The following is a 26747-nucleotide window of genomic DNA, read 5'->3' on the forward strand; positions in this document are numbered from 1 at the left end:
GACAATTACAATAACAATGTCTATCTATCTATCTATCTATCTATCTATCTATCTATCTATCTATCTATCTATCTATCTATCTATCTATCTATCTATCTACATATCTTGTGTACACTATTTAGTCCATAATGTAAAGATATATATGGGTGATAAAACTGCCCATTGTGTGATACTTGACACTGCAATGATAGAGTTTCTAGGGCAAGTACCTTAACTAAGCTGTGATGACAGAGCAGCTGTTGATCCTCTGTCTAAGCCTTAATGTAATGTATATTTAACAGTGCACTCAGACCGAGGTGTGAAGAGGATTAATTAAGTGAATCGGTTCACTCACTTGAAGGCGTAGCGCAGGAGGAAGCTGATCTTGCCGCAATTGTCCCCTGCTTTCCCTTCCCCCTGGTCGCCCCCACGCAGTCTGTAGAGTTCCGGTTTGATTTGGCCAATGCTGGTCACCTGCTCGCTCTTCTCCTCACCATGGAAATCAGGGCTGGACAACTGGTGAGTCATGGGCTTGGGCCTGGGGAGAGAGAAGGGCTTAATAGACACATTAACACTCACTGGAGAGACAGACAGGGTTAAAGGAGAAGTTCTCATTATTACAACCAAATCTACATTTTTGAAGACACATTTTCATGTATACCACATCTAAAGACCTGCATCACTATACTGAGAGCTTTGCCGTTTCCAAAAGGATGTATTTGGGTGTTTTTGGAGCCTTTTTTCATGTTTTTTCAGGGCCCCCGTACTGCACAACGAGGATGAGGAAGTGATTTGCATGTTTGGGGTAAATTTCCCAACAAGTGAAATCACAAAAAAGGTGTCTGGACCCTTCTATAACATGGCATTTATATCAAAAATAGAAACAGGGTTGTAAAAAAGAAAACTAACACACACTAAAAACATCGATAGGGTTCATTCACAGACATACATTCACTGGTGAGACAGACAGGGTTAATACTCAGAATAACACTCAGAAAATGTATACTCTAGACAACCAATCACAGAAATGTGATGACCTTTAGATAATATAATATAATCTATAGTATAATTATCACATACTTAAAAATATATACAGTACCAGTTGATAATTTGGACACCTTCTCATTCAAGGGTTTTTCTTTATTTGTACTATTTTCTACATTGTAGAATAATAGTGAAGACATCACAACTATGAAATAACACATAGGGAATCATGTAGTAACCAAAAAAAGTGTTAACAAATCAAAATATATTTTAGATTTAAGATTCTTCAAAGTAGCCACCTGTCACGTTCTGACCATCGTTCGTATGTGTTTTCCTTGTTTTAGTGTTGGTCAGGACGTGAGCTGGGTGGGCATTCTATGTTGTGTGTCTGGTTTGTCTATTTCTATGTATGTATGGTTCTCAATCAGAGGCAGGTGTTAGTCAATGTCTCTGATTGGGAACCATATTTAGGTAGCCTGTTTTGTGTTGGGTTTTGTGGGTGATTGTTCCTGTCTCTGTGTTTGCACCAGATAGGGCTGTTTAGGTTTTTGCACGTTTATTGTTTTTATTAGTTTATTCATGTATAGTGTCTTTATAAATTAATCATGAATAACCACCACGCTGCATTTTGGTCCGCCTCTCTTTCACCAGAAGAAAACCCTTACAGAATCACCCACCACAACAGGACCAAGCGGCGTGGTGACGGGCAACAGCAAAAGCAGCAGCAGGAGAGGCAACAGAGGCAGCAGCAGCAGCAGCAGCAGCAGTGGGAGAGGCTGCACTACTTGGAGAAATGGACTTGGGAGGAGATTCTAGACGGGAAAGGACCCTGGGCAGAGCCAGGGGAATATTGCCGCCCCAAAGCCGAGCTGGAGGCAGCAAAAGCAGAGAGGCGGCATTATGAGGAGCTAGCACGGCAGAGCGGATGGAAGCCCGAGAGTCAGCCCCAAAAATGTATTGGGGGGGGGGCACAGGGAGAGTGTGGCAGAGTCAGGAGTCAGACCTGAGCCAACTCCCCCTGTTTATCGTAAGGAGCCAAGGAGGAAACCAGAACCAGAGCTGGTGTTGGAGGTGAGCGAAGCAGAGACGGTGAAGGAGTTAATGGGGAGATTGGAGGAGAGAGATATGAGGGAGTTGCTGTGTTGGTGCATGAGACACAGAATTCGCCCGACGGAGCGTGTCGGGGATTTGATGACACCTGGGTCAGCTCTCCATACTCGTCCTGAGGTGCGTGCTAGTCGGCTGGTGAAGATGGTGCCAGCCTCACGCACCAGGCCTCCTGTGCATCTCCCTAGCCTTGCACGTCATGTGCCATCTCAGCACTACAGTGCTCCTAACAGTGCTAACCGTGGCGAGCGTGGTGCTGGTCAGGCACCGTGTTATGCGATGGTTCGCACGGTGTCCCCAGTACGCGTGCTTAGTCCGGTGCGCTACATCCCAGCTTCCCACATCTGCCAGGCTAGGGTGAAGATCCAGCCAGGGCGGTTAGTGCCAGCCCTGCTCTCAAGATCTCCAGTACGCCTTCACGGTCCGGTCCATCCAGTGCCACCTCCACACACCAGCCCTCCGGTGGCAGCTCCCTGCACCAGGTTTCCTGTGCGTGTCCTCGGCCCAGTACCACCAGTGCCAGCACCACGCATCGGGCCTTACAGTGCGTCCCGCCTGTCCAGCGCTGCTGAAGCCGTCCTCCTCTCCAGCGCTGCCAGAGTCTCCCGCCTGTTCGGCGCTGCCAGAGCTCCCGCCCCTCAGTCCAGAGGCGCAAGAGGGGGTTCTGTCACGTTCTGACCATCGTTCGTATGTGTTTTCCTTGTTTTAGTGTTGGTCAGGACGTGAGCTGGGTGGGCATTCTATGTTGTGTGTCTGGTTTGTCTATTTCTATGTATGTATGGTTCTCAATCAGAGGCAGGTGTTAGTCAATGTCTCTGATTGGGAACCATATTTAGGTAGCCTGTTTTGTGTTGGGTTTTGTGGGTGATTGTTCCTGTCTCTGTGTTTGCACCAGATAGGGCTGTTTAGGTTTTCGCACGTTTATTGTTTTTGTTAGTTTATTCATGTATAGTGTCTTTATAAATTAAACATGAATAACCACCACGCTGCATTTTGGTCCGCCTCTCTTTCACCAGAAGAAATGCCTTACACCACCCTTTGCCTTGATGACAGCTTTGTACACTTTTGGCATTCTCTCAACCAGCTTCATGAGGAATGCTTTTCCAACAGTCTTGATGGAGTTCACACAGATGCTAAGTACTTGTTGGCTGCTTTTCCTTCACTCAGCGGTCCAACTCATCCCTAACCATCTCAAGTGGGTTGAGATCGGGTGACTGTGGAGGCCAGGTCATCTGATACAGCACTCCATCACTCACCTTCTTGGTCAAATAGCCCTTACACAGCTTGGAGCTGTGTTGGGTCATTGTCCTGATGAAAAATAAATGATAGTCCCACTAAGCGCAAACCAGATGGGATGGCGTATCGCTGCAGAATGCTGTGGTAGCCATGCCATGGTTAAGTGTGCCTTGAATTCTAAATACAGACAAGTGTCACCTGCAAAGCACCCCACACCATCACACCTCCTCCTCCATGCTTCACGTTGGGAACCACACACGCAGAGATCATCTGTTCACCTACTTTGCATCTCACAAAGACACAGTGGTTGGAACCAAAAATCTCAAATTTGGACTCATCAGACCAAAGGACAGATTTCCACCAGTCTAATGTCCATTGCTCGTGTTTCTTGGCCCAAGCAAGTCTCTTCTTATTGGTGTCCTTTATTAGTGGTTTCTGTGCAGCAATTCAACCACGAAGGCCTGATTCACACAGTCTCCTCTGAACAGTTGATGTTGAGATGTGTCTGTTACTTGAACTCTGAAGCGTTTATTTGTGCTGCAATTTCTGAGGCTGGTAACTCTAATGAACTTATCCTTTGCACCAGAGGTAACTCTGGGTCTTCATTTCCTGTGGCGGTCCTCATAAGAGCCAGTTTCATCATAGCGCTGGCAATGCAAATGCACTTGAAGAAACTTTCTAAGTTCTTGACATTTTCCTCATTGACTGACCTTCATGTCTTAAAGTAATGATGGACTGTCATTTCTCTTTGCTTATTTGAGCTGTTCTTGCCATAATTAGGGATTTGGTCTTTTACCAAATAGGCCTATAGGCCTACCACCCCCACCTTGTCACAACACAAATGGTGGCTACTTTGACAAATATCAAATATCAAATATATTTGTATTTGTGGTTACTACATGATTCCATATGAGTTATCTCATAGTTTTGATGCCTTCACTATTATTCTACAATGTAGAAAAATATAGAAAAACCCTGGAATGAGTAGGTGTGCCCAAACATTTGACTGGTACTGTATACACAGTGCATTCGGAACGTATTCAGACCCCAGATCCCAAAAATGTATTAAATAGTTTTTTCCCCCTCATCAATCTACACACAATAACCCATAATTCCAAAGCAAAAACAGATTTAGATTTTTTTTTTAATTGATAAAAAAAGAAAAACTAGTATTCAGACCCTTTACTCAATACGTTGTTGAATCACCTTTGGCAGCAATTACAGCCTCAAGTCTTCCAAGGTATGATGCTACAAGCTTGGCACACCTGTATCTGGGGAGTATCTCCCATTCTTCTCTGCAGATCCTCAAGCTCTGTCAGGTTGGATGGGGAGCTTTACTGCACAGCTATTTTCAGGTCTCTCCAGAGATGTTCGATCGAGTTCAAGTCTGGGCACTGACTGGGCCATTCAAGGACATTCAAAGACTTGTCCCGAAGGCACTCCTGCATTGTCTTGACTGTGTGCTTAAGGTTGGAAGGTGAAACATCGCCCCAGTCTGAGGTCCTGAGCACGCTGGAACAGGTTTTCTTCAAGGATCTCTCTGTACTTTTGTTCTTTGCTCCGTTCATCTTTTCCTCGATCCTGATTACATTCCCACAGCATGATGCTGCCACCACCATGCTTTACATGGTTCCAGGTTTCCTTCAGACGTGACACTTGGCATTCAGGCAAAAGAGTTTAATCTTGGTTTCACCAGACCAGAGAATCTTGTTTTTCATAGTCTGTGAGTCTCTAAGGTGTCTTTTGGCAAACTCCAAGTGGGCTGTCATGTGCCTTTTACTGAGGAGTGGCTTCCGTCTGGCCACTCAGATTGGTGGAGTGCTGCAGAGATGGTTTTCCTTCTGAAAGGTTCTCCCATCTCCAAAGGAGAACTCTGGAGCTCTATCAAAGTGACCATTGGGTTCTTAGTCACCTCCCTGACCAAGGCCCTTCTTCCCCAATTGCTCAGTTTGGCCAGGAAGCCAGCTCTAGGAAGAGTCTTGGTGGTTCCAAACTTCTTCCATTTAAAAATTATGGAGGAAACTGTGTTCTTGATGACCTTCAATGCTGCAGAAATGATTTTGTACCATTCCTCAGATCTGTGCCTGGACACGGGGCTCTCGGAGCTCTACAGACAATTCCTTCGACCTCATGGTTTGGTTTTCTGCTCTGACATGCACTGTCAAGTGTGGGACCTTATAGAGACAGGTGTGTGCCTTTCCAAATCATGTACAATCAATTGAATTTACCACAGGTGGACTCTAATCAAGTTGTAGAAACATCTCAAGGATGATCAATGGAAACAGGATGCACCTGATCTCAATTTCGAGGCTCATAGCAAAGGGTCTGAATACTTATGTAAATAAGGTATTTCTGTTTATTATTTTGAAAACATTAGCAAACATTTCTAAAAACCTGTTTTTGCTTTGTCATTATGGGGTATTGTGTTTAGATTTATGAGGGCAAAAACATATTTAATACATTTTAGAATAAGGATGTAGCATAACAAAATGTGTAAAAAGTCAAGGACTTTTTAGACTCAGAAGAATAGACTCAGAAGAAAATGGAACGTCCCTTTTTCAGGACCTGTCTTTCAAAGATATTTTGTAAAAACTTCACAGATCTTCATTGTAAAGGGTTTAAACACTGTTTCCCATGCTTGTTCAAGGAACCATAAACAATTCATAAACATGCACCTGTGGAACGGTCGTTAAGACACTAACAGCTTACAGACGTTAGGCAATTAAGGTCACAGTTCTGAAAACTTAGGACACTAAAGAGGCCTTTCTACTGACTCTGAAAAACACCAAAAGAAAGATGCCCAGGGTCCCTGCTCATCTGCGTGAATGTGCCTTAGGCATGCTGCAAGGAGGCATGAGGACTGCAGATGTGGCCAGGACAATAAATTGCAACGCCCGTACTGTGAGGCACCTAAGACAGCGCTACAGGGAGACAGGACGGACAGCTGATCGTCCTCGCAGTGGCAGACCACGTGTAACAACACCTGCACAGGATTGGTACCTCCGAACATCACACTTGCAGGACAGGTACAGGATGGCAACAGCAACTGCCCGAGTTACACCAGGAACGCACAATCCCTCCATCAGTGCTCAGACTGTCCGCAATAGGCTGAGAGAGGCTGGACTGAGGGCTTGTAGGCCTGTTGTAAGGCAGGTCCTCATCCGACATCAACGGCAACAACGTCGCCTATGGGCACAAACCCACCTTCGCTGGACCAGACAGGACTGGAAAAAAGTGCAATTCACTGACGAGTCACGGTTTTGTCTCACCAGGGGTGATGGTCAGATAAGCGTTTAACATCGAAGGAATGAGCGTTACACCGAGGCCTGTACTCTGGAGCGGGATCGATTTGGAGGGGGAGGGTCCGTCATGGTCTGGGGCGGTGTGTCACAGCATCATCGGACTGAACTTGTTGTCATCGCAGGCAATGCTGTGCGTTACAGGGAAGACATCCTCCTCCCTCATGTGGTACCCTTCCTGCAGGCTCATCCTGACATGACCCTCCAGCATGACAATGCCATCAGCCATACTGCTCGTCCTGTGCGTGATTTCCTGCAAAACAGGAATGTTAGTGTTCTGCCATGGCCAGCGAAGAGCCCGGATCTCAATCCCATTGAGCACGTCTGGGACCTGTTTGATCAGAGGGTGAGGGCTAGGGCCATTCCCCCAGAAATGTCCGGGAACTTGCAGGTGCCTTGGTGGAAGAGTGGGGTAACATCTGACAGCAAGAACTGGCAAATCTGGTGCAGTCCATGAGGAGGAGATGCACTGTAGTACTTAATGCAGATACTGAAAGTCACTTTTGATTTTGCCCCCCCCCCTTTGTTCAGGGACATATTATTCTATTTATGTTAATTACATGTCTGTGGAACTTGTTCAGTTTATGTCTCAGTTGTTGAATCTTGTTATGTTCATACAAATATTTACACATGTTAAGTTTGCTGAAAATTAACGCAGTTGACAGTGAGAGGACATTTCTTTTTTGATGAGTTTATATATAGATATATCACATCCTGCATATTTTAATCAATCACACACAAATTCACTACATATACCATAACCTCTTTGTAATCACCGACATAGAGAACACACACAAACAAACAAGCGCTCACACACAGTACAGTACTGACCGTGCAGTGACCTGCTGCTGGGAGTGGGCGTTGGGCATGTCTTTGTGGGGTGGGGCGGCTCCCCCCTCAGTGGTGGGGGGCAACTCTGGAGACGTCTGGCTCAATTTAAGATTCCCTAGACCACAGACCAGAGAGAAAGGGAGAGAGAGAGAGAGAGAGAGAGAGAGAGAGAGAGACAGAGAGAGAGAGAGAGAGAGAGACAGAGAGAGAGAGAGAGAGACAGAGAGAGAGAGAGACAGAGTGAGAGAGAGAGACAGAGTGAGAGAGAGAGTGAGAGAGAGAGAGAGAGAGAGAGAGAGAGAGAGAGACAGAGAGAGACAGAGAGAGACAGAGAGACAGAGAGAGAGAGAGAGAGAGAGAGACAGACAGACAGACAGACAGACAGACAGACAGACAGACAGACAGACAGACAGACAGACAGACAGACAGACAGACAGACAGACAGACAGACAGAGAGAGACAGAGAGAGAGAGAGACAGAGAGAGAGAGAGAGAGAGAGAGAGAGGACAATACAGAAAATGGAGTGCAGAGAATAGAAGGGGGATAGAGAGAAGAAAAGAGGTGTTTGTATAGAAAGTGAAGCTGGTTCTACTGTAAAGAGATTGTTGTGTCTTATTTCTTCAGTTTATGGGGGGGGTTGTAGTGCATTTAGCAATGTGCTGCACCATTTCAAGATGTGTTAATAATACTCTGGCTAGACATACCGTCAGTGGAGTTAAAATGTAATATAGTACAGAACATTTTGTTGATATAAATATGATCTGTTGCTATAGTACAAGACTTAAAACACTGTACACATACTATACGCAAACTCTGTACACATGCTATAATAAAGCCACTCCAGTATCAGTGGGGTGAGATCAGGCGTTCCTTCTCACCAGCGTTGTTGGGGTAGGAGTCCATGTCCAGATAGGAGTGTTCCTGTGTCTGCTCCGGGCCTCCCACCACACCCCCCACCCCCTGGCCACTCTCCACCCCCACCAGGTCAGAGAAATGGGGGTGATGTTGCTGGGACTGGGCCAGGGAGGGGTAGAGTGAGGAGTGGGACGCCTTCCTCTGCATAACAGGAGGTAGGAGGGAGGCCCCCCCACTGCCGCCCATCCCACCCACACCCCCGGGCATCAGCCCCGATGTCAAGCTCAGGCCCCCACCCTCCTTGTCTCGCCATGGCAACCAACAGAGCTTCCAGGAGACAAAGAGAGAGACTGAGAGAAGGACGATCCCGCAGAACGTCACGATCACCGACAACAGGCTGACAGAGATCTCTGGAGGACGAGATGAGAGAGGGAAGGATGGAGAGAAGAGAGACAGAGGGTGAGTTTGTTTCAGGCAATGATGGATGAAGACTCAATACTTCAGCCTCATCATCTAAAATACCAAAAGGCCTCATGTCACATTAATCAGTATCCTTCACATAGTTTATTCTCTCAATTAAGCCTCCTTTTTCCACTCGTCATCACAAATAGCCCCTATCAGCCCAAAATCCACTAAATCCCACATCATCAGAGCAGAGGGACAACACACTGTGAGAGTAATATGATACGGCGCTTCAGATGCCATTTTGAATATGGCAGCTTAAACATGAACAAACGTTGGTGGACTGATAAACACCACAATAAAAATACTAACACCCACAATGATATTTCCTGTGATGTGATTAGGCCTGTGCTCGTGGTTATGAGCTTTTAATCACTGACGGCTAAAATATTTTGTCTGAGGGGAAAACGGGGGGGGGGGGGGGGGGTGAGTCATCCTGGTGAGAAGAAAATAAGTAAAAAAGCTTTCGGTTTCAGCACCAGTCTGGTGGACAGCTCCTCCAGCCCTATCCAATACACAGACCAGAGGCCTGCCAATCACCTGAGGCCGTTGTCTGGGTGTAGAGCGATCAGTATTGGACCTGGAGTATGTCTCTCCTTATCTTTCTTTCTATCGCTCTCTCTCTTTTTGTCTGTCCATCTCTCTATTTATTCTTCCCCATCCCTCTCATTCTATCACCCTCTCTATCTCTTCTTATCCCTCTTAATATTTCTGTCTCTCGGTCTCCCCATCTTTCCTTCCCCCTCTCTCTCCCCCTCTCTTCCTATCTCCGTCTCTTTTTTGTGCATCTGTTTATCTATCTTTCCTTCACCCTCTCCCTTCCTTTCCCTGGCTCTGTCTTTCCTCGATTCAATCCGAAGTGGCTTTGTGGGCATGACAAAGACACAAACATTGTTCAATCATTCAAAAGATATTGAAACTATATCTATAACTCACTGACAACGAGACTGAGAGTAAATGAGTAAATGAGACAACAGCAGCCAGTGCGAGACACTCCTCTACCCCTAGGGTGCATCTCCTGGAATTCTCTATGCCTTCCTTCTGTCTCTCTCTCTCCATCTCTTCCCCCTTTCTTTAGTCTTCTCTCACATCCTCCATTGCTCGCCTTTTTACATGCTGTCTTATTTTGCCTCTCTCTCCTCCATCAATTATTCATCAGTCTATGTATGACATTAATCAGCACTTGTTCAAAGGATATGATCAGAGAGAAAGAGGGAGAGGGGGAGAGCAAGAGGGAGAGAAAGAATGAGAGAGAGGTGGGAGGGCATTGATGTATCACTGTGGAGAACATGACACAGATGGAGAGAGGGAGAGAGAGAGAGCGAGAGAGAGAGAGAGAGAAAGGGGAGAGGAGCCCTAAGGGAGAGAAGAGAGGTGGAACGAAAGAGGTGGTGGGAAAGAAAATGAGCGGGGGAACGAGAAAGGAAAGGGAAGAAGAGATAAGGACAGAGGGGATAGGTGTAGAGCATGATAAGAGAGAGAGGGAGATTCTGAGAGAAGAGAGGGGGGAGAGGAGAGAGGCTGTAGGGGCGGGCCAGATAGCGACAGATTGGTAACCATGTTGAAACAGACATATTGGCTGACTGGTCACATTCAGCCTCTCTATCTACACCTCCAGTCCACCCAGAAGGATACAGCCAGATTAATATAGTCACCATCTACCAACATGCCACGACACAGAAGAAGACAAAAATAGATAGTGATGGAGAGAGAAAGAATGAGAGAATGAATGATGGAGAGAGATGGAGGACAAACAAGACAACGAGGATTTAGAGAGAGAACTAAAGAGGGGAGAGGTTTAGGACGGTAGAGAGAGAGAATAACAGTGTGTGTGTGTCTCTACATACGTGTGTTTGTGCATGTTTTTTTGTGTGTGTGGCAGCCCCATAGTATTAACGTGTGCGTGCGTGTGTGTGTGTGTGAGGGAGGTAGCTTGGCGGGGGCAGGCGGGGGTGGTTCTTCTGAGACAGAAACCCAGCATGGGGCAGATTGACACCGGCTGTCAATCAGTAAGTGATGTATCCGACTGGGAGTTTTTCAGGCAGAACATCAAACAGCTCACACCCACCCTGCTTACACAAGCCATTGATTGACAGACAGGAGACGGATGGCGGATCCTGTACTGCCCAGAGGCCCTTGCTTTGGTTTATCACGTCATTACCCAGAGGCTAGCCGCTAACGCCTCCCACCAAACCCATTGCATGATGACATCCTGCACTGTGTCACACAAATCTCTAGGTGCTCCATGCAGCAGATCCAGCCTAATCTACACTACAGCACACTGATCCACACGCATCCCCTCTAATCTACACGACTGCACATTTCTGCCACCGCTCCAAAACCTCTCCATGAGAATCCACACAGGACCAGAATGCTGCCGGGACTGCAGCTAGCTAGCGCCACCACTCATCCACTCTGCTGTGTAGAATTCATTCAAAAGGATCTGGGACGATGCTCCATATTTACAATTAGCCAGGTTGGGATTGCACTTGGACTCTTTAGTTTGCCCTATAAACAGAGGGCTGGACCTTCGTTATCAATTTGGAAATGTCTCATGAATATTTCAAAGTGTTCCGGAGGTGCCCTGATTTGTTGTGGGGGTGCTAGCCAGCCCCTCAGGGCAACCCTGGCATCAGAACCCAGATAATAACTCTTCTTCAGGATATTCTGCTCTATCCCACAATACACATTACTACAGCCAGGAGTTTTTCCTGGGATTTTTTCCTAATGTCACTTGGACAGAAACACCTCCATGTCCTATACATGGCTAATGATTCCTGTATGTTACTGTATTGTTAATGATTCCTGTATGTTAGTGTGTTTATAATGATTCCTGTATGTTAGTGTGTTGTTAATGATTCTTGTATGTTACTGTATGTTACTGTGTTGTTAATGATTCCTGTATGTTACTGTGTTGGTAATGATTCCCGTATGTTACTGTATGTTACTGTGTTTATAATGATTCCTGTATGTTAGTGTGTTGTTAATGATTCTTGTATGTTACTGTATGTTACTGTGTTGTTAATGATTCCTGCATGTTACTGTATGTTACTGTGTGCTACTGTGTTGTTAATGATTCCTGTATGTTAGTGTATGTGAATGATTCCTGTATGTTAGTGTATGTTAGTGTATGTTAGTGTATGTGAATGATTCCTGTATGCTAGTGTATGTGAATGATTCCTGTATGTTAGTGTATGTTAGTGTATGTGAATGATTCCTGTATGTTACTGTATGTTAGTGTATGTGAATGATTCCTGTATGTTACTGTATGTTAGTGTATGTGAATGATTCCTGTATGTTACTGTATGTGAATGATTCCTGTATGTTACTGTTTTGTTAATGATTCCTGTATGTTACTGTATGTTACTGTGTTGTTAATGATTCATGTATGTTACTGTATGTTAGTGTATGTGAATGATTCCTGTATGTTAGTGTGTTGTTAATGATTCCTGTATGTTACTGTATGTTAGTGCATGTGAATGATTCCTGTATGTTACTGTATGTTAGTGTATGTGAATGATTCCTGTATGTTAGTGTGTTGTTAATGATTCCTGTATGTTACTGTATGTTAGTGCATGTGAATGATTCCTGTATGTTACTGTATGTTAGTATATGTGAATGATTCCTGTATGTTACTGTATGTTACTGTATGTTAGTGTATGTGAATGATTCCTGTATGTTACTGTATGTTAGTGTATGTTAGTGTATGTGAATGATTCCTGTATGTTACTGTATGTTCGTGTATATGAATGATTCCTGTATGTTAGTGTATGTTAGTGTATGTGAATGATTCCTGTATGTTACTGTATGTTAGTGTATGTTAGTGTATGTGAATGATTCCTGTATGTTACTGTATGTTAGTGTATGTGAATGATTCCTGTATGTTACTGTATGTTACTGTATGTTAGTGTATGTTAGTGTATGTGAATGATTCCTGTATGTTAGTGTAAGTTACTGTATGTTACTGTATGGTAGTGTTGTTAATGATTCCTGTATGTTACTGTATGTGAATGATTCCTGTATGTTACTGTATGTTAGTGTATGTTAGTGTTGTTAATGATTCCTGTATGTTAGTGTATGTTAGTGTATGTGAATGATTCCTGTATGTTACTGTATGTTACTGTATGTTAGTGTTGTTAATGATTCCTGTATGTTAGTGTATGTTAGTGTATGTGAATGATTCCTGTATGTTAGTGTATGTTAGTGTATGTTAGTGTATGTGAATGATTCCTGTATGTTACTGTATGTTAGTGTATGTGAATGATTCCTGTATGTTACTGTATGTTACTGTATGTTAGTGTTGTTAATGATTCCTGTATGCTACTGTATGTTAGTGTATGTGAATGATTCCTGCATGTTACTGTATGTTAGTGTATGTGAATGATCCCTGTATGTTAGTGTATGTGAATGATCCCTGTATGTTAGTGTATGTTAGTGTATGTGAATGATTCCTGTATGTTACTGTATGTTAGTGTATGTGAATGATTCCTGTATGTTACTGTATGTGAATGATTCCTGTATGTTACTGTGTTGTTAATGATTCCTGTATGTTACTGTGTTGTTAATGATTCATGTATGTTACTGTATGTTAGTGTATGTGAATGATTCCTGTATGTTAGTGTGTTGTTAATGATTCCTGTATGTTACTGTATGTTAGTGCATGTGAATGATTCCTGTATGTTAGTGTAAGTTACTGTATGTTACTGTATGGTAGTGTTGTTAATGATTCCTGTATGTTACTGTATGTGAATGATTCCTGTATGTTACTGTATGTTAGTGTATGTTAGTGTTGTTAATGATTCCTGTATGTTAGTGTAAGTTACTGTATGTTACTGTATGGTAGTGTTGTTAATGATTCCTGTATGTTACTGTATGTGAATGATTCCTGTATGTTACTGTATGTTAGTGTATGTTAGTGTTGTTAATGATTCCTGTATGTTAGTGTATGTTAGTGTATGTGAATGATTCCTGTATGTTAGTGTATGTTACTGTATGTTACTGTATGTTAGTGTTGTTAATGATTCCTGTATGTTAGTGTATGTTAGTGTATGTGAATGATTCCTGTATGTTAGTGTATGTTAGTGTATGTTAGTGTATGTGAATGATTCCTGTATGTTACTGTATGTTAGTGTATGTGAATGATTCCTGTATGTTACTGTATGTTACTGTATGTTAGTGTTGTTAATGATTCCTGTATGCTACTGTATGTTAGTGTATGTGAATGATTCCTGCATGTTACTGTATGTTAGTGTATGTGAATGATCCCTGTATGTTAGTGTATGTGAATGATCCCTGTATGTTAGTGTATGTTAGTGTATGTGAATGATTCCTGTATGTTACTGTATGTTAGTGTATGTGAATGATTCCTGTATGTTACTGTATGTGAATGATTCCTGTATGTTACTGTGTTGTTAATGATTCCTGTATGTTACTGTGTTGTTAATGATTCATGTATGTTACTGTATGTTAGTGTATGTGAATGATTCCTGTATGTTAGTGTGTTGTTAATGATTCCTGTATGTTACTGTATGTTAGTGCATGTGAATGATTCCTGTATGTTACTGTATGTTAGTGTATGTGAATGATTCCTGTATGTTAGTGTGTTGTTAATGATTCCTGTATGTTACTGTATGTTAGTGCATGTGAATGATTCCTGTATGTTACTGTATGTTAGTGTATGTGAATGATTCCTGTATGTTACTGTATGTTAGTGTATGTTAGTGTATGTGAATGATTCCTGTATGTTAGTGTATGTTAGTGTATGTGAATGATTCCTGTATGTTACTGTATGTTTGTGTATATGAATGATTCCTGTATGTTAGTGTATGTTAGTGTATGTGAATGATTCCTGTATGTTACTGTATGTTAGTGTATGTTAGTGTATGTGAATGATTCCTGTATGTTACTGTATGTTAGTGTATGTTAGTGTATGTGAATGATTCCTGTATGTTACTGTATGTTACTGTATGTTAGTGTATGTGAATGATTCCTGTATGTTAGTGTATGTTAGTGTATGTTACTGTATGCTAGTGTTGTTAATGATTCCTGTATGTTACTGTATGTTAGTGTATATGAATGATTCCTGTATGTTAGTGTATGTTAGTGTATGTTACTGTATGTTGGTGTTGTTAATGATTCCTGTATGTTAGTGTATGTGAATGATTCCTGTATGTTAGTGTATGTTAGTGTATGTGAATGATTCCTGTATGTTACTGTATGTTAGTGTATGTGAATGATTCCTGTATGTTACTGTATGTTAGTGTATATGAATGATTCCTGTATGTTAGTGTATGTTACTGTATGTTACTGTATGTTAGTGTTGTTAATGATTCCTGTATGCTACTGTATGTTAGTGTATGTGAATGATTCCTGCATGTTACTGTATGTTAGTGTATGTGAATGATCCCTGTATGTTACTGTATGTTAGTGTATGTGAATGATCCCTGTATGTTACTGTATGTTAGTGTATGTGAATGATTCCTGTATGTTACTGTATGTTACTATGTTGTTACCTGTTTCGTGCTGCTGTCCCCTCATCATGTAGACGAAGTCTCGGCAGCTGGCTTCATGGCTGTCCTTCGCTGAGGAGTGTAAGCACAACTCCTCCACCAGAGTGAGTGCCTTCTTACACAGGTGGTCTTCATCCCAGTCCCCCGACATCCTCCAATCCGCATTGCACTCCACCCCCAGTCAACCAATCACAGCACAGCCCTCGCCGCCCTCACCAAACGGACGGCACCTGGGTGAGAAGAGGTTCGATCCGGCCACGTTCCTTGGATGGTCTGGAGAAATGGGTGGGGCCGGTGGAGATTGGACCAATCCAGGAATAAGGGGAGGGGCTCTGTCAGGCGGTGTTTACTTAGGCGGAGTCTAGCAGAGACCCTCCATGACTGACACGCCCATAAATGTGTGAGCCAAACCCACCCCTTTGTCTTTTCCTGAGAGGAATGAACGGAAAAGATTAGGAAAAAGAAAATGAAAGACGATGTATAAATAGGTACTGTTATCATTGTACCAATTGGTGACAGATTTTCATGCAAATATTCTCAAATCTGCATAAAACAACATGTGCATTTTCCCACCAGAGGTGAGTTTCCATCAAACTAACCCATTGTGGATAAACGTCTGTGTGTGATAAAAATCACTTTTGTAGTTAAATTCCCATGAACCGGATAAAACATGTAAATTAAATGGGGTACAGATGGTTTTGTCACAAAAACTGTTGCGATAAATAGCAAACTTGGCCAATCTGGTTTTGGCGCATGCTCTCTAGACAAGTTCACTGATATAATAATTGGCAGCCAAGCACCGATCATCATATCCCCAGAATTCAAATAATAGCCTACCCTCGATATTTATCTTCTTGAAAATTTGCATGATCAACGTGCACTTAACCACCATGTGAAGTTCATGATCTGCTTGTCAACCTTTCCTGCTCTTCCCTGTCGTGGTGGGAGGTCATCGTGTGACTCCAAGTTTATTTTCGATATGATGGTTATTATATCAATATTTGCGCATGAAGGCGTTCCCGTTACCATTTCTCAGATAACTAGTTTTACAGACACAAAAAGATTTAAGATTTAAGGCATTTATGAATTTGAATGGACATTTCCTGTTTCCATCGGCCTTTTCTTTTTTTTTATGTCAGGTAATTCATCTGCGTTTAATGGTTGGATGGAAACCTGGTTTATGGTACATTTGTATTTCTGTTTTATGTCAACATACCTGTATTAGAGTTGTTTGTAAAGCCTAGGAGTCCCTGTCCTGTTTGAAATGTCTTCTCCACCAAGATACAGCTGAACAACACTTGGTTATGCTTCCAACAAAGTCATAACCTTATACTAGTTTGTGTTCTTCTTCTTCTAATGTCACAGAGATAGGGATAGCTCTAACAGCATTTAGAGCACGGTTCAGCTCTGGGTAATGTAGTTCCAAGCGGATTCAATGGAATGCAGTAGTTTTCCTGGTTTTCCTCCAACCTAGATTCATAGAATGTCTTATAAATGGCTCCAACATCACCTGAAAGACAATGACAACACATTACTGAATGAGGTCAAGAACAAAATCCACAGAGATTGTGATAGAGATTGTATTACAATGGTTACACAAGGGTATTACATTGAATTTGTCTCTTGTTGTTTGGATGCTCTCAGTAGTACACAGAATGTAAAATCCCAGGACTGTTAGTGTTTCAGTGCACATACAGACAGACGTTGTGTCCTCTTTGTCCTTTTCTCAGAGAACTCTATTTCCAGAGCTCCTTAACATTCTCCCTTTGTTTTGAACTCATTCTATCTCCAAAAAGAAGGTCAATGCCCCAACTTTCTCTTTCTCTATAGTTCTCTCCCTTTCTCACGGTCTGTGTGTCTGCAGGGATATATGGTAGAAATATGTCTAAAAATGCATAAATGAATTAATGTCTACATTCACAGTAATAGCTGGCAATCTGTAATAAGATTTCTCATCAGTGAGGTGTCTGCTGCCAGAACGTCCAATGAGACGTCGTATCAGTGAGAGGTAGGCCCACTTGTCCAATGAGACGTCGTATCAGTGAGAGGTAGGCCCACTTGTCCAATGAGAACCCGGTTCGGCCAAAGGAACATCTATTTATCATTTGATGATTCTGGCTCTGTGAAATGTCAGCATCAGTCTTTGTGCAGTGACTGACAACCTCCCTAGCAAAGTGTTGCTTATATGTCCATCTATCTCCCTGGCCATCAATCCATCAATCCATCACAGCATTAAGAAGAGACACATTTCAATCAGGACAAGACTCAGGACAGGACATGTTGGTGCCATTTCTCCTTCCTCATCTCTCTCTCTCACTCTCTCTCAAACACACTCTTTCTCTCTTTCTCTTTCTCTTTCTCTTTCTCTCACTCTCTCTCTCTCTCTCTCTCTCTCTCTCTCTCAAACACACTCTTTCTCTCTATCTGAAAACTTCTGATAGGCATATTAGGCTAATTCATCTGGAACAGGTTCAGAAAGGAATCTCAGACTCAACAAGGTCCATTTATCTGTCCATCTCAGCTCGCTCCATTGTAAAAAATTAGCCTGAGATTAGCCTATTAAAACGCTACCCCAAACCCAACACCCCAGTCTGTATCCCCGCTCCACTCCCCTCCATCCAGACTGAGATAGTAAATCTTTCTGAGTGTGACTTTAAAACCCAGCATATCTCAATCTGAGGAATGGCTGTCTGGCACCAAACTGGTCCTCTCAAATGTCAGCAAGAACATCAGGGGGAGGCAGGAAAAGAGAGTGGAGAGAAAGAGAATGTGTATGGATGTGTCTGTGAAAGAGAATGAGATGGTATGAGAAAGAGAATGTGTAGGGATGTGTCTGTGAAAGAGAATGAGATGGTATGAGAAAGAGAATGTGTATGGATGTGTCTGTGAAAGAGAATGAGATGGTATGAGAAAGAGAATGCGTATGGATGTGTCTGTGAGAGAGAATGAGATGGTATGAGAAAGAGAATGCGTATGGATGTGTCTGTGAGAGAGAATGAGATGGTATGAGAAAGAGAATGTGTATGGATGTGTCTGTGAGAGAGAATGAGATGGTATGAGAAAGAGAATGTGTGTATGGATGTGTCTGTGAGAGAGAATGTGTATGGATGTGTCTGTGAGAGAGAATGAGATGGTATGAGAAAGAGAATGTGTGTATGGATGTGTCTGTGAAAGAGAATGCGTATGGATGTGTCTGTGAGAGAGAATGAGATGGTATGAGAAAGAGAATGTGTATGGATGTGTCTGTGAGAGAGAATGAGATGGTATGAGAAAGAGAATGTGTATGGATGTGTCTGTGAGAGAGAATGAGATGGTATGAGAAAGAGAATGTGTATGGATGTGTCTGTGAGAGAGAATGAGATGGTATGAGAAAGAGAATGTGTATGGATGTGTCTGTGAGAGAGAATGAGATGGTATGAGAAAGAGAATGTGTATGGATGTGTCTGTGAGAGAGAATGTGTATGGATGTGTCTGTGAGAGAGAATGAGATGGTATGAGAAAGAGAATGCGTATGGATGTGTCTGTGAAAGAGAATGCGTATGGATGTGTCTGTGAGAGAGAATGTGTATGGATGTGTCTGTGAAAGAGAATGAGATGGTATGAGAAAGAGAATGTGTATGGATGTGTCTGTGAGAGAAAATGAGATGGTATGAGAAAGATAATGTGTATGGATGTGTCTGTGAGAGAGAATGTGTATGGATGTGTCTGTGAGAGAGAATGAGATGGTATGAGAAAGAGAATGTGTGTATGGATGTGTCTGTGAGAGAGAATGTGTGTGGATGTGTCTGTGAGAGAGAATGAGATGGTATGAGAAAGAGAATGTGTAGGGATGTGTCTGTGAGAGAGAATGAGATGGTATGAGAAAGAGAATGTGTATGGATGTGTCTGTGAGAGAGAATGTGTATGGATGTGTCTGTGAGAGAGAATGAGATGGTATGAGAAAGAGAATGTGTGTATGGATGTGTCTGTGAGAGAGAATGTGTATGGATGTGTCTGTGAGAGAGAATGAGATGGTATGAGAAAGAGAATGTGTGTATGGATGTGTCTGTGAGAGAGAATGTGTGTGGATGTGTCTGTGAGAGAGAATGAGATGGTATGAGAAAGAGAATGTGTAGGGATGTGTCTGTGAGAGAGAATGAGATGGTATGAGAAAGAGAATGTGTATGGATGTGTCTGTGAGAGAGAATGAGATGGTATGAGAAAGAGAATGTGTATGGATGTGTCTGTGAAAGAGAATGTGTATGGATGTGTCTGTGAGAGAGAATGAGATGGTATGAGAAAGAGAATGTGTATGGATGTGTCTGTGAGAGAGAATGAGATGGTATGAGAAAGAGAATGTGTATGGATGTGTCTGTGAAAGAGAATGTGTATGGATGTGTCTGTGAGAGAGAATGAGATGGTATGAGAAAGAGAATGCGTATGGATGTGTCTGTGAGAGAGAATGAGATGGTATGAGAAAGAGAATGTGTATGGATGTGTCTGTGAAAGAGAATGAGATGGTATGAGAAAGAGAATGTGTATGGATGTGTCTGTGAGAGAGAATGAGATGGTATGAGAAAGAGAATGTGTGTGGATGTGTCTGTGAGAGAGAATGAGATGGTATGAGAAAGAGAATGTGTATGGATGTGTCTGTGAGAGAGAATGAGATGGTATGAGAAAGAGAATGTGTATGGATGTGTCTGTGAGAGAGAATGTGTGTGGATGTGTCTGTGAGAGAGAATGAGATGGTATGAGAAAGAGAATGTGTATGGATGTGTCTGTGAGAGAGAATGAGATGGTATGAGAAAGAGGGGAGAGAAAGGAGCGATATGGACATTAGATGAAAGGAGGGAGAGGAGGAGATGAAAGGTAAGTAGAAAGGAATGGAATGGAGCAGAAGGCAGTGTTGGTGACATAGCAACAATAGTAATCAAGGTCTGGCTGTGCAATTTACTAGAAGCAAAATATTTACAGAGCCTCATTATTTACTGATAAATATGCCTTCAGACACGTAGAGACTCATCTCTTCCTCCATACAACACTCTATACCGAGACGCTCACAGCCACAAAGGAACACAAACCTCCCACAGACATTCCATTGACTGCTGCCCTGTTTTAAATCAATAACCTTAGGCAACCAATACACCAACAGAGACCGGTCAACCAGGAAGGTCACTGTCCAATCGCACTACAGCGACGGGACAGCAGGGAAGGTATTTGTCTAATCACACTACAGAGACTGGAAAACCAAGGACGTGCTCTGTCCAATCACAATAGACAGACAAGGCAACCAGGAAGGTCACTGTCCAATCAAGCAACAGTGAATAGGTAAGCGGTGTGAGGTCACTGTCCAATCTCAAAATGGTGGCTGCATTGCAAGTAAATTCACTGCTCAAACACCCAACATGGACTCGGGAACCAGGAAGGTCACGTTCCAATCACAAAACATTAATCTGGCACCAGTAAGGTCACTGTCCAATCACGTCGCAGAGAGCAGCCAAGCGCCCACAAAGGTCAGAGACGGATAACCAAGGCTACTGCCCAATCTTATGGGAAGAAACAGCTAATGTCACTGTCCAATCAGAGACCCCCTCCAGCTAAACACATTTAACATGTGATGAATGATGTTGACTGAAAGTGCACCTCAGCACTGGTTTTAGGCCAGATGTTTCTTTGGGCCTATAATGGGTGAGGCTTGTATTTGCTTTGGGACAACTGATTCTGGGCATGCTCTCGGGGCCTTCTCTCTCTCTAGAGTGTGATGAATCTCTGAGGTTGTGCCAGTTTGTTAAGAAAAGCCGAAAAGGCAGAAGAGGAGGAGAGGTGTGAACTGTGACACATTGAAACCCAAAAAGCACGTATTTCACACACAGGGGATCATAGGAGAGGAGCGTAAATCTCAGCTCATTCACTGGGTTTCCTCTTCAGAGGAAAGCATCACACCTGAGCCTGACACAGTATGTCTCTCATACAGAATACGTTCAACATCACAGCTTTGCATTATGTCAAAATTAGTATAATATCACATGACCTGCTGTGTAGCGACTATTATGCAGAGATTATAGTCATGTCAGCACGTCCTTTGAAATATTGCACATTATTTCACATCAGACGTCAATCTTTCTTGAGGGACTTCACTTTTCCTTCCACCGCAACAGAAGTGGTGAATTCGACCAAAGGGAGAAGCAGTTTGGATTACTTTCAGAGACAAATCAAACATTTGGATGGGTTTAGAAGATTTCATCGTCTCCTTCTCATATGCACGGCTGACTTTCACTCTACAGGCTCAGCAACTGTTACCTTTTAACAGAATTCCTTTGCTATTCGAAGTAACGCTCTGTCTGAAAAACGACAACCTATGTGTTTGATAGAGAAAATGTAAATGAGCAAAGACAGGTTGGGTGGAAATTTGCACAATGCAAGAAGAGACAAAGAGAGGTAATCCATAAGGTACAGCTATTGGGATGTTTCAGCCGCATCTCAATGAAGCTGATGGGATTCTTTTCTATTAGCTCCCTCTTCTTTTTGTTATCTTTTACCTGTAGTCATCTCAAATCTACCTCTCATTACTTTCAGGAACGTTTTGTTTTCTCCTGAGGAAAGATGACCTATTATGATGTTACACATCTAGTAGCTTAAAAAGCAACAGGATATTCCACCGTATGCAGAGTGTTTGATTCATTTCACATAATGCATTTTCATAACAATATGATTGTAAAGTTTTCTATTTCACTACCTCACTTTAAAAAGCACAGCTCTGTTCTCTTCTCTTGAGCTCTCTAGGATACTGCCCTTCTCTACTCTACTCTACCATCTTCTCCTCTACTATACCATCTTCTCCTCTACTCTACCATCCTCTCCTCTACTCTACCATCTTCTCCTCTACTCTACCATCTTCTCCTCTACTCTACCATCTTCTCCTCTACTCTACCATCCTCTACTCTCCTCTACCATCCTCTCCTCTCCTCTACTCTACCATCCTCTCCTCTACTCTACCATCCTCTACTCTCCTCTACCATCCTCTCCTCTACTCTACCATCCTCTCCTCTACTCTACCATCCTCTCCTCTACTCTACCATCCTCTCCTCTACCATCTTCTCCTCTACTCTACCATCTTCTCCTCTACTCTACCATCCTCTACTCTACCATCTTCTCCTCTACTCTACCATCCTCTACTCTACTCTACCATCCTCTACTCTACCATCTTCTCCTCTACTCTACCATCTTCTCCTCTACTCTACCATCCTCTACTCTACCATCTTCTCCTCTACTCTACCATCCTCTACTCTACCATCTTCTCCTCTACTCTACCATCCTCTACTCTACCATCTTCTCCTCTACTCTACCATCCTCTCCTCTACTCTACCATCCTCTCCTCTACTCTACCATCCTCTACTCTACCATCTTCTCCTCTACTCTACCATCCTCTACTCTACCATCTTCTCCTCTACTCTACCATCCTCTACTCTACTCTACCATCCTCTCCTCTACTCTACCATCCTCTACTCTACTCTACCATACTCTACTCTACCATCCTCTACTCTACTCTACCATCCTCTCCTCTACTATACCATCCTCTCCTCTACTCTACCATCCTCTACTCTACCATCCTCTCCTCTACTCTACCATCCTCTACTCTACCATCTTCTCCTCTACTCTACCATCTTCTCCTCTACTCTACCATCTTCTCCTCTACTCTACCATCATCTCCTCTACTCTACCATCTTCTCCTCTACTCTACCATCCTCTACTCTCCTCTACTCTACCATCCTCTCCTCTACTCATCCTCTCCTCTACCATCCTCTCCTCCACTCTACCATCCTCTACTCTACTCTACCATCCTCTCCTCTACTCTACCATCCTCTACTCTACTCTACCATACTCTACTCTACCATCCTCTACTCTACTCTACCATCCTCTCCTCTACTCTACCATCCTCTCCTCTACTCCACCATCCTCTCCTCAGTTCTGTGCTGTCTGTTCTACTGTATTCAATGGACTTGTGTTATAAGCGCACTATCACTTCCGACCTCAAGACTCATCCTTTAAGACATGAAGTCACTGGATGCAGGGCCCTCCGTGACTCACACAGAGGTCATGACCTTTTCTCACTAGCACTGGCATGGACCTTTGCATCACTTTCTACCTATCGAGGCCAGTGCATCACAGCGTCATGTCTGTCTGGGTCAATATCATCTGTGCTCTCTGCTCATCCAACTGTGTCAAACTGATGCACTAGGGGAAATAGATACTACCAAATACCTTTACCGCTACATAAGAGGACTGCCTCCTGTATTTGGCTGTGAGATGGCACTAGAAATACAAGGCCAAGATTGAAGACCTTGTATTAATGTCTATTGACTAAAGGTAATAGCTTTGCTGCCTGCGACTCAGCCGTTAGGTTACTCCAGGCTGGCCTGTAACAGCCCATAGGCAAGCTTTTAGTACAACTATCCGACGTTGGAGGTTTCAATATTCTGTTTATGTCCATACATCATCACATAAACACACACACACACACACACACACACACACACACACACACACACACACTGAAGTCTGCTGTGCTGCATGCAGGGCTCTCTGCTGCTCCAGGCCTGCTCCCGCGAGTGTCTAAATTATCTATAACATCACACAGGAAACACAGCGCGAGCACCAAGCTGAGCGAGAGGCCAGTGAGGAACCCTGGGATACTGGTTCCGCTCTCTTCCTGTGCAGACTAGAGCCGGTGGAAGAAGCTGCACATCCATATAAGCAGAGCAGCTCACTGGTCCAATACTAAGATGGGAACATTCTCACCACCCACACAGTGCACGTGGATAGCCCTCGCTTCATACTTCACTTACATTTACGCCAAAGTCAGTGAGCCATCGAGACTATCCTTGTGACTTTGGTTACATATGAGCGTATTCATATTTGCATAATCATGGAAGTCTATCTCATAAAGCCAGACCCACTGTGCCTTTGATAGGGGGAGGGGGGAGAAGGGAGAGGAGAGAGGGGTGGGGTGGGGTGAAGGGGGTGTGGGTGGAGGGGAATAACACTCGTTTCAGCTCCTACATGTTTCCCCTGTCTTATTCATGATATATGTGTGTGTGTGTGTGTGTGTGTGTGTGTGTGTGTGTGTGTGTGTGTGTGTGTGTGTGTGTGTGTGTGTGTGTGCGTGCTTGCTTGTGTGTTTCGCCCTATACACCTATACATGTATTCAAAAGTTGGATTTATCTGAGAGCAATGGCTTACATCCCGACAGACATATAAACCCACATACATGCTATGCACACTGCACACTTGCGCGAGAGATAACCTACAGTGTGGGCTACATAGGCTACTATATGCATGCCATAACGCTCGAACCAATGGGCTATACATTCTATTAGAATAGATTACATTCGCACATCACTTCACAAAATATGCATAAAATGTATCTTTGAACCGGACAGACATATAGTCAGTTAGGTGGCACATAGCTACAGTATGGATAGACTATAACACATACGGTGACACAAGATCACACAGGATATTATGGTGAGTAGCCTAACCTATATAACGACACATAGGCGTGTATTAAAATGACAACAATGAAATATCATCATACCTCTATGTTGTATCCGAGACTGCTCTTTCTCCTACCTGCCCTTTTCATCTAAACACCAGCCTATTTTTCAGATGCGACGCGTTAAAAATCAACATTCCGCCCTCTACCCCAAGACAGGAAAATGGGCTCAAATACTGCACCTGGGATGGAAGAATAAGGCGGAGGGGTAGACTGAAAGGGAGAAATGAACAATATGGTATCTCTCCGCTCCCCTCTCATCCTTTCCTATTTTCTTGTCTTGGAATGTGTTTTCTGTCTTCTCACCCTCGTTGTTTCTTTGTATTTCACTCTCCCCTCCCTCCCTCTCTTCCCCTGTGCTCGGAATACTAAACGGGCTTCTCTGCTCGCTGACTGTATAGCGCTACCCGTGCTAAAGACATACTGATGTATATTTGTGGTAGAGAGGGGAGAGAGAGCGGAGCAGAGCCCCGGGATGGGAGGGGAAGGTAGAGGCAGTGTGTGAGGAGGAGAGGGGGTGTTGCTGGAGGCGAGGAGACGCGTGGTGCGATGGGGACAGACCACTGTGGCTCGGCCCACCGCCAAAGGGACACGGCGTATGTGCCATGGTGTCCGGACGAGTGATAGGGCGCAGCACCTCGTTAGGATCAAATCATGGTTTCGTGATAATATAATTTCCCTTCATGTGTGTACTGTAGGCGTAACGACGTGACACAACACCAAAATAATTTATAACTGTAGCAATGTTGGCAACTGTGATGGGAAGCATTCCATTGTAGCCTATATGTGGCGTTGCTAATCTTTGTCAACCCGTGGGCAGCCCATGATATTTTACTAGAATGAGTTTAGACATCGCATAATTTGAGGCTGTGAGTGACTACGCCTCATTACGTAGGCTACCGGGCATTTCAAGTTCTGTAGTAAGTCAAGTCATCTCTCTCATCTGCAAGTTATTCATGGTAGGCTTATTATTGGGTTACTACCTACCGTGTTAATTGTAGACGGCATTGTATTTATGATGACCCTTTCCTCTTCATTTCATTTACAGTTGCAAATGTGTTTACTGTAGAAAATGACAACTGCCTTGTCCTTTGGCTGGACTAGGCCGTAGAAGCTGCCTAGATGGCAATGCCCGCTGTCTCAAATAAATGTTTCTACACATTATTTATACAGGTAGTTGAAATATAGTGTAGGCCAGGCTATATAAGGTCTGCTTTCCTCTAGGATGGCCCAGCCCACGGTCCAAATAGGGATTTTAAGCACTTCTCAGCATTTCAAGCTATCAAGGGACATAATGTTTTTTAGGTCAAATAATCAGAATACTCAGCCAGGAGCCATGATGGACTGAAGGTACATGCCAACTTCTTGGGCTGACATGAGATATGATGCTGTATGACTTTATGTAGATACACCTCAATGAGAATGGTTGTTATTGGGACAAGAGACTTTAGCTTGACTAACACTGATAATGATAACCCTCTTTGATCAGTATAGCTGAAAATAGCTGAGTAATAGCATATTACTGGCAATACTGATATCTATGTTATGTACAGTAAATATTCTAGTATTAACAGGGCAATTCTCACATTTCTACCATAATTATATGTGTGGAATTAATACTCCCAAGTTATCACAGACCGTCATAATAAGTAATCATAACTTCTCTCCTGATCATCTGATCCCAGACAGTCATAATAAGTAATCATAACTTCTCTCCTGATCATCTGATCCCAGACCGTCATAATAAGTAATCATAACTTCTCTCCTGATCATCTGATCCCAGACCGTCATAATAAGTCATCATAACTTCTCTCCTGATCATCTGATCCCAGACTGTCATAATAAGTCATAATTACTTCTCTCCTGATCATCTGATCCCAGACAGTCATAATAAGTAATCATAACTTCTCTCCTGATCATCTGAACACAGACCGTCATAATAAGTCAGAATTA

The 26747-nt window shown here is 43.2% G+C and overlaps 1 protein-coding gene across 2 annotated transcripts in view; it reads right to left on the reverse strand.

Annotated features, from left to right (window-relative positions):
- LOC109883865 (synaptotagmin-C) overlaps nt 1–25251 on the reverse strand; it is a 43860-nt gene extending 18609 nt beyond the window's left edge. Inside the window, exons 1-6 of one of the 2 annotated variants that reach the window (XM_031834770.1) lie at nt 24977–25251; nt 16479–16772; nt 15266–15691; nt 8315–8701; nt 7437–7551; nt 335–517 (exon numbers count right to left, since the gene is read on the reverse strand). In XM_031834770.1, the coding sequence (XP_031690630.1) occupies nt 335–517; nt 7437–7551; nt 8315–8701; nt 15266–15413 (833 nt within the window). In that variant the 5' untranslated portion in view covers nt 15414–15691; nt 16479–16772; nt 24977–25251. Of the gene's footprint in view, nt 1–334; nt 518–7436; nt 7552–8314; nt 8702–15265; nt 15692–16478; nt 16773–24836 lie in introns of both variants that reach the window. The other variant, XM_031834771.1, reaches the window with a different exon arrangement.
- Between the last annotated feature and the right edge of the window lie 1496 nt (nt 25252–26747).

This window comes from Oncorhynchus kisutch, linkage group LG10 (assembly GCF_002021735.2).
Source record: "Oncorhynchus kisutch isolate 150728-3 linkage group LG10, Okis_V2, whole genome shotgun sequence".
Classification (NCBI taxonomy): Eukaryota; Metazoa; Chordata; class Actinopteri; order Salmoniformes; family Salmonidae; genus Oncorhynchus; species Oncorhynchus kisutch.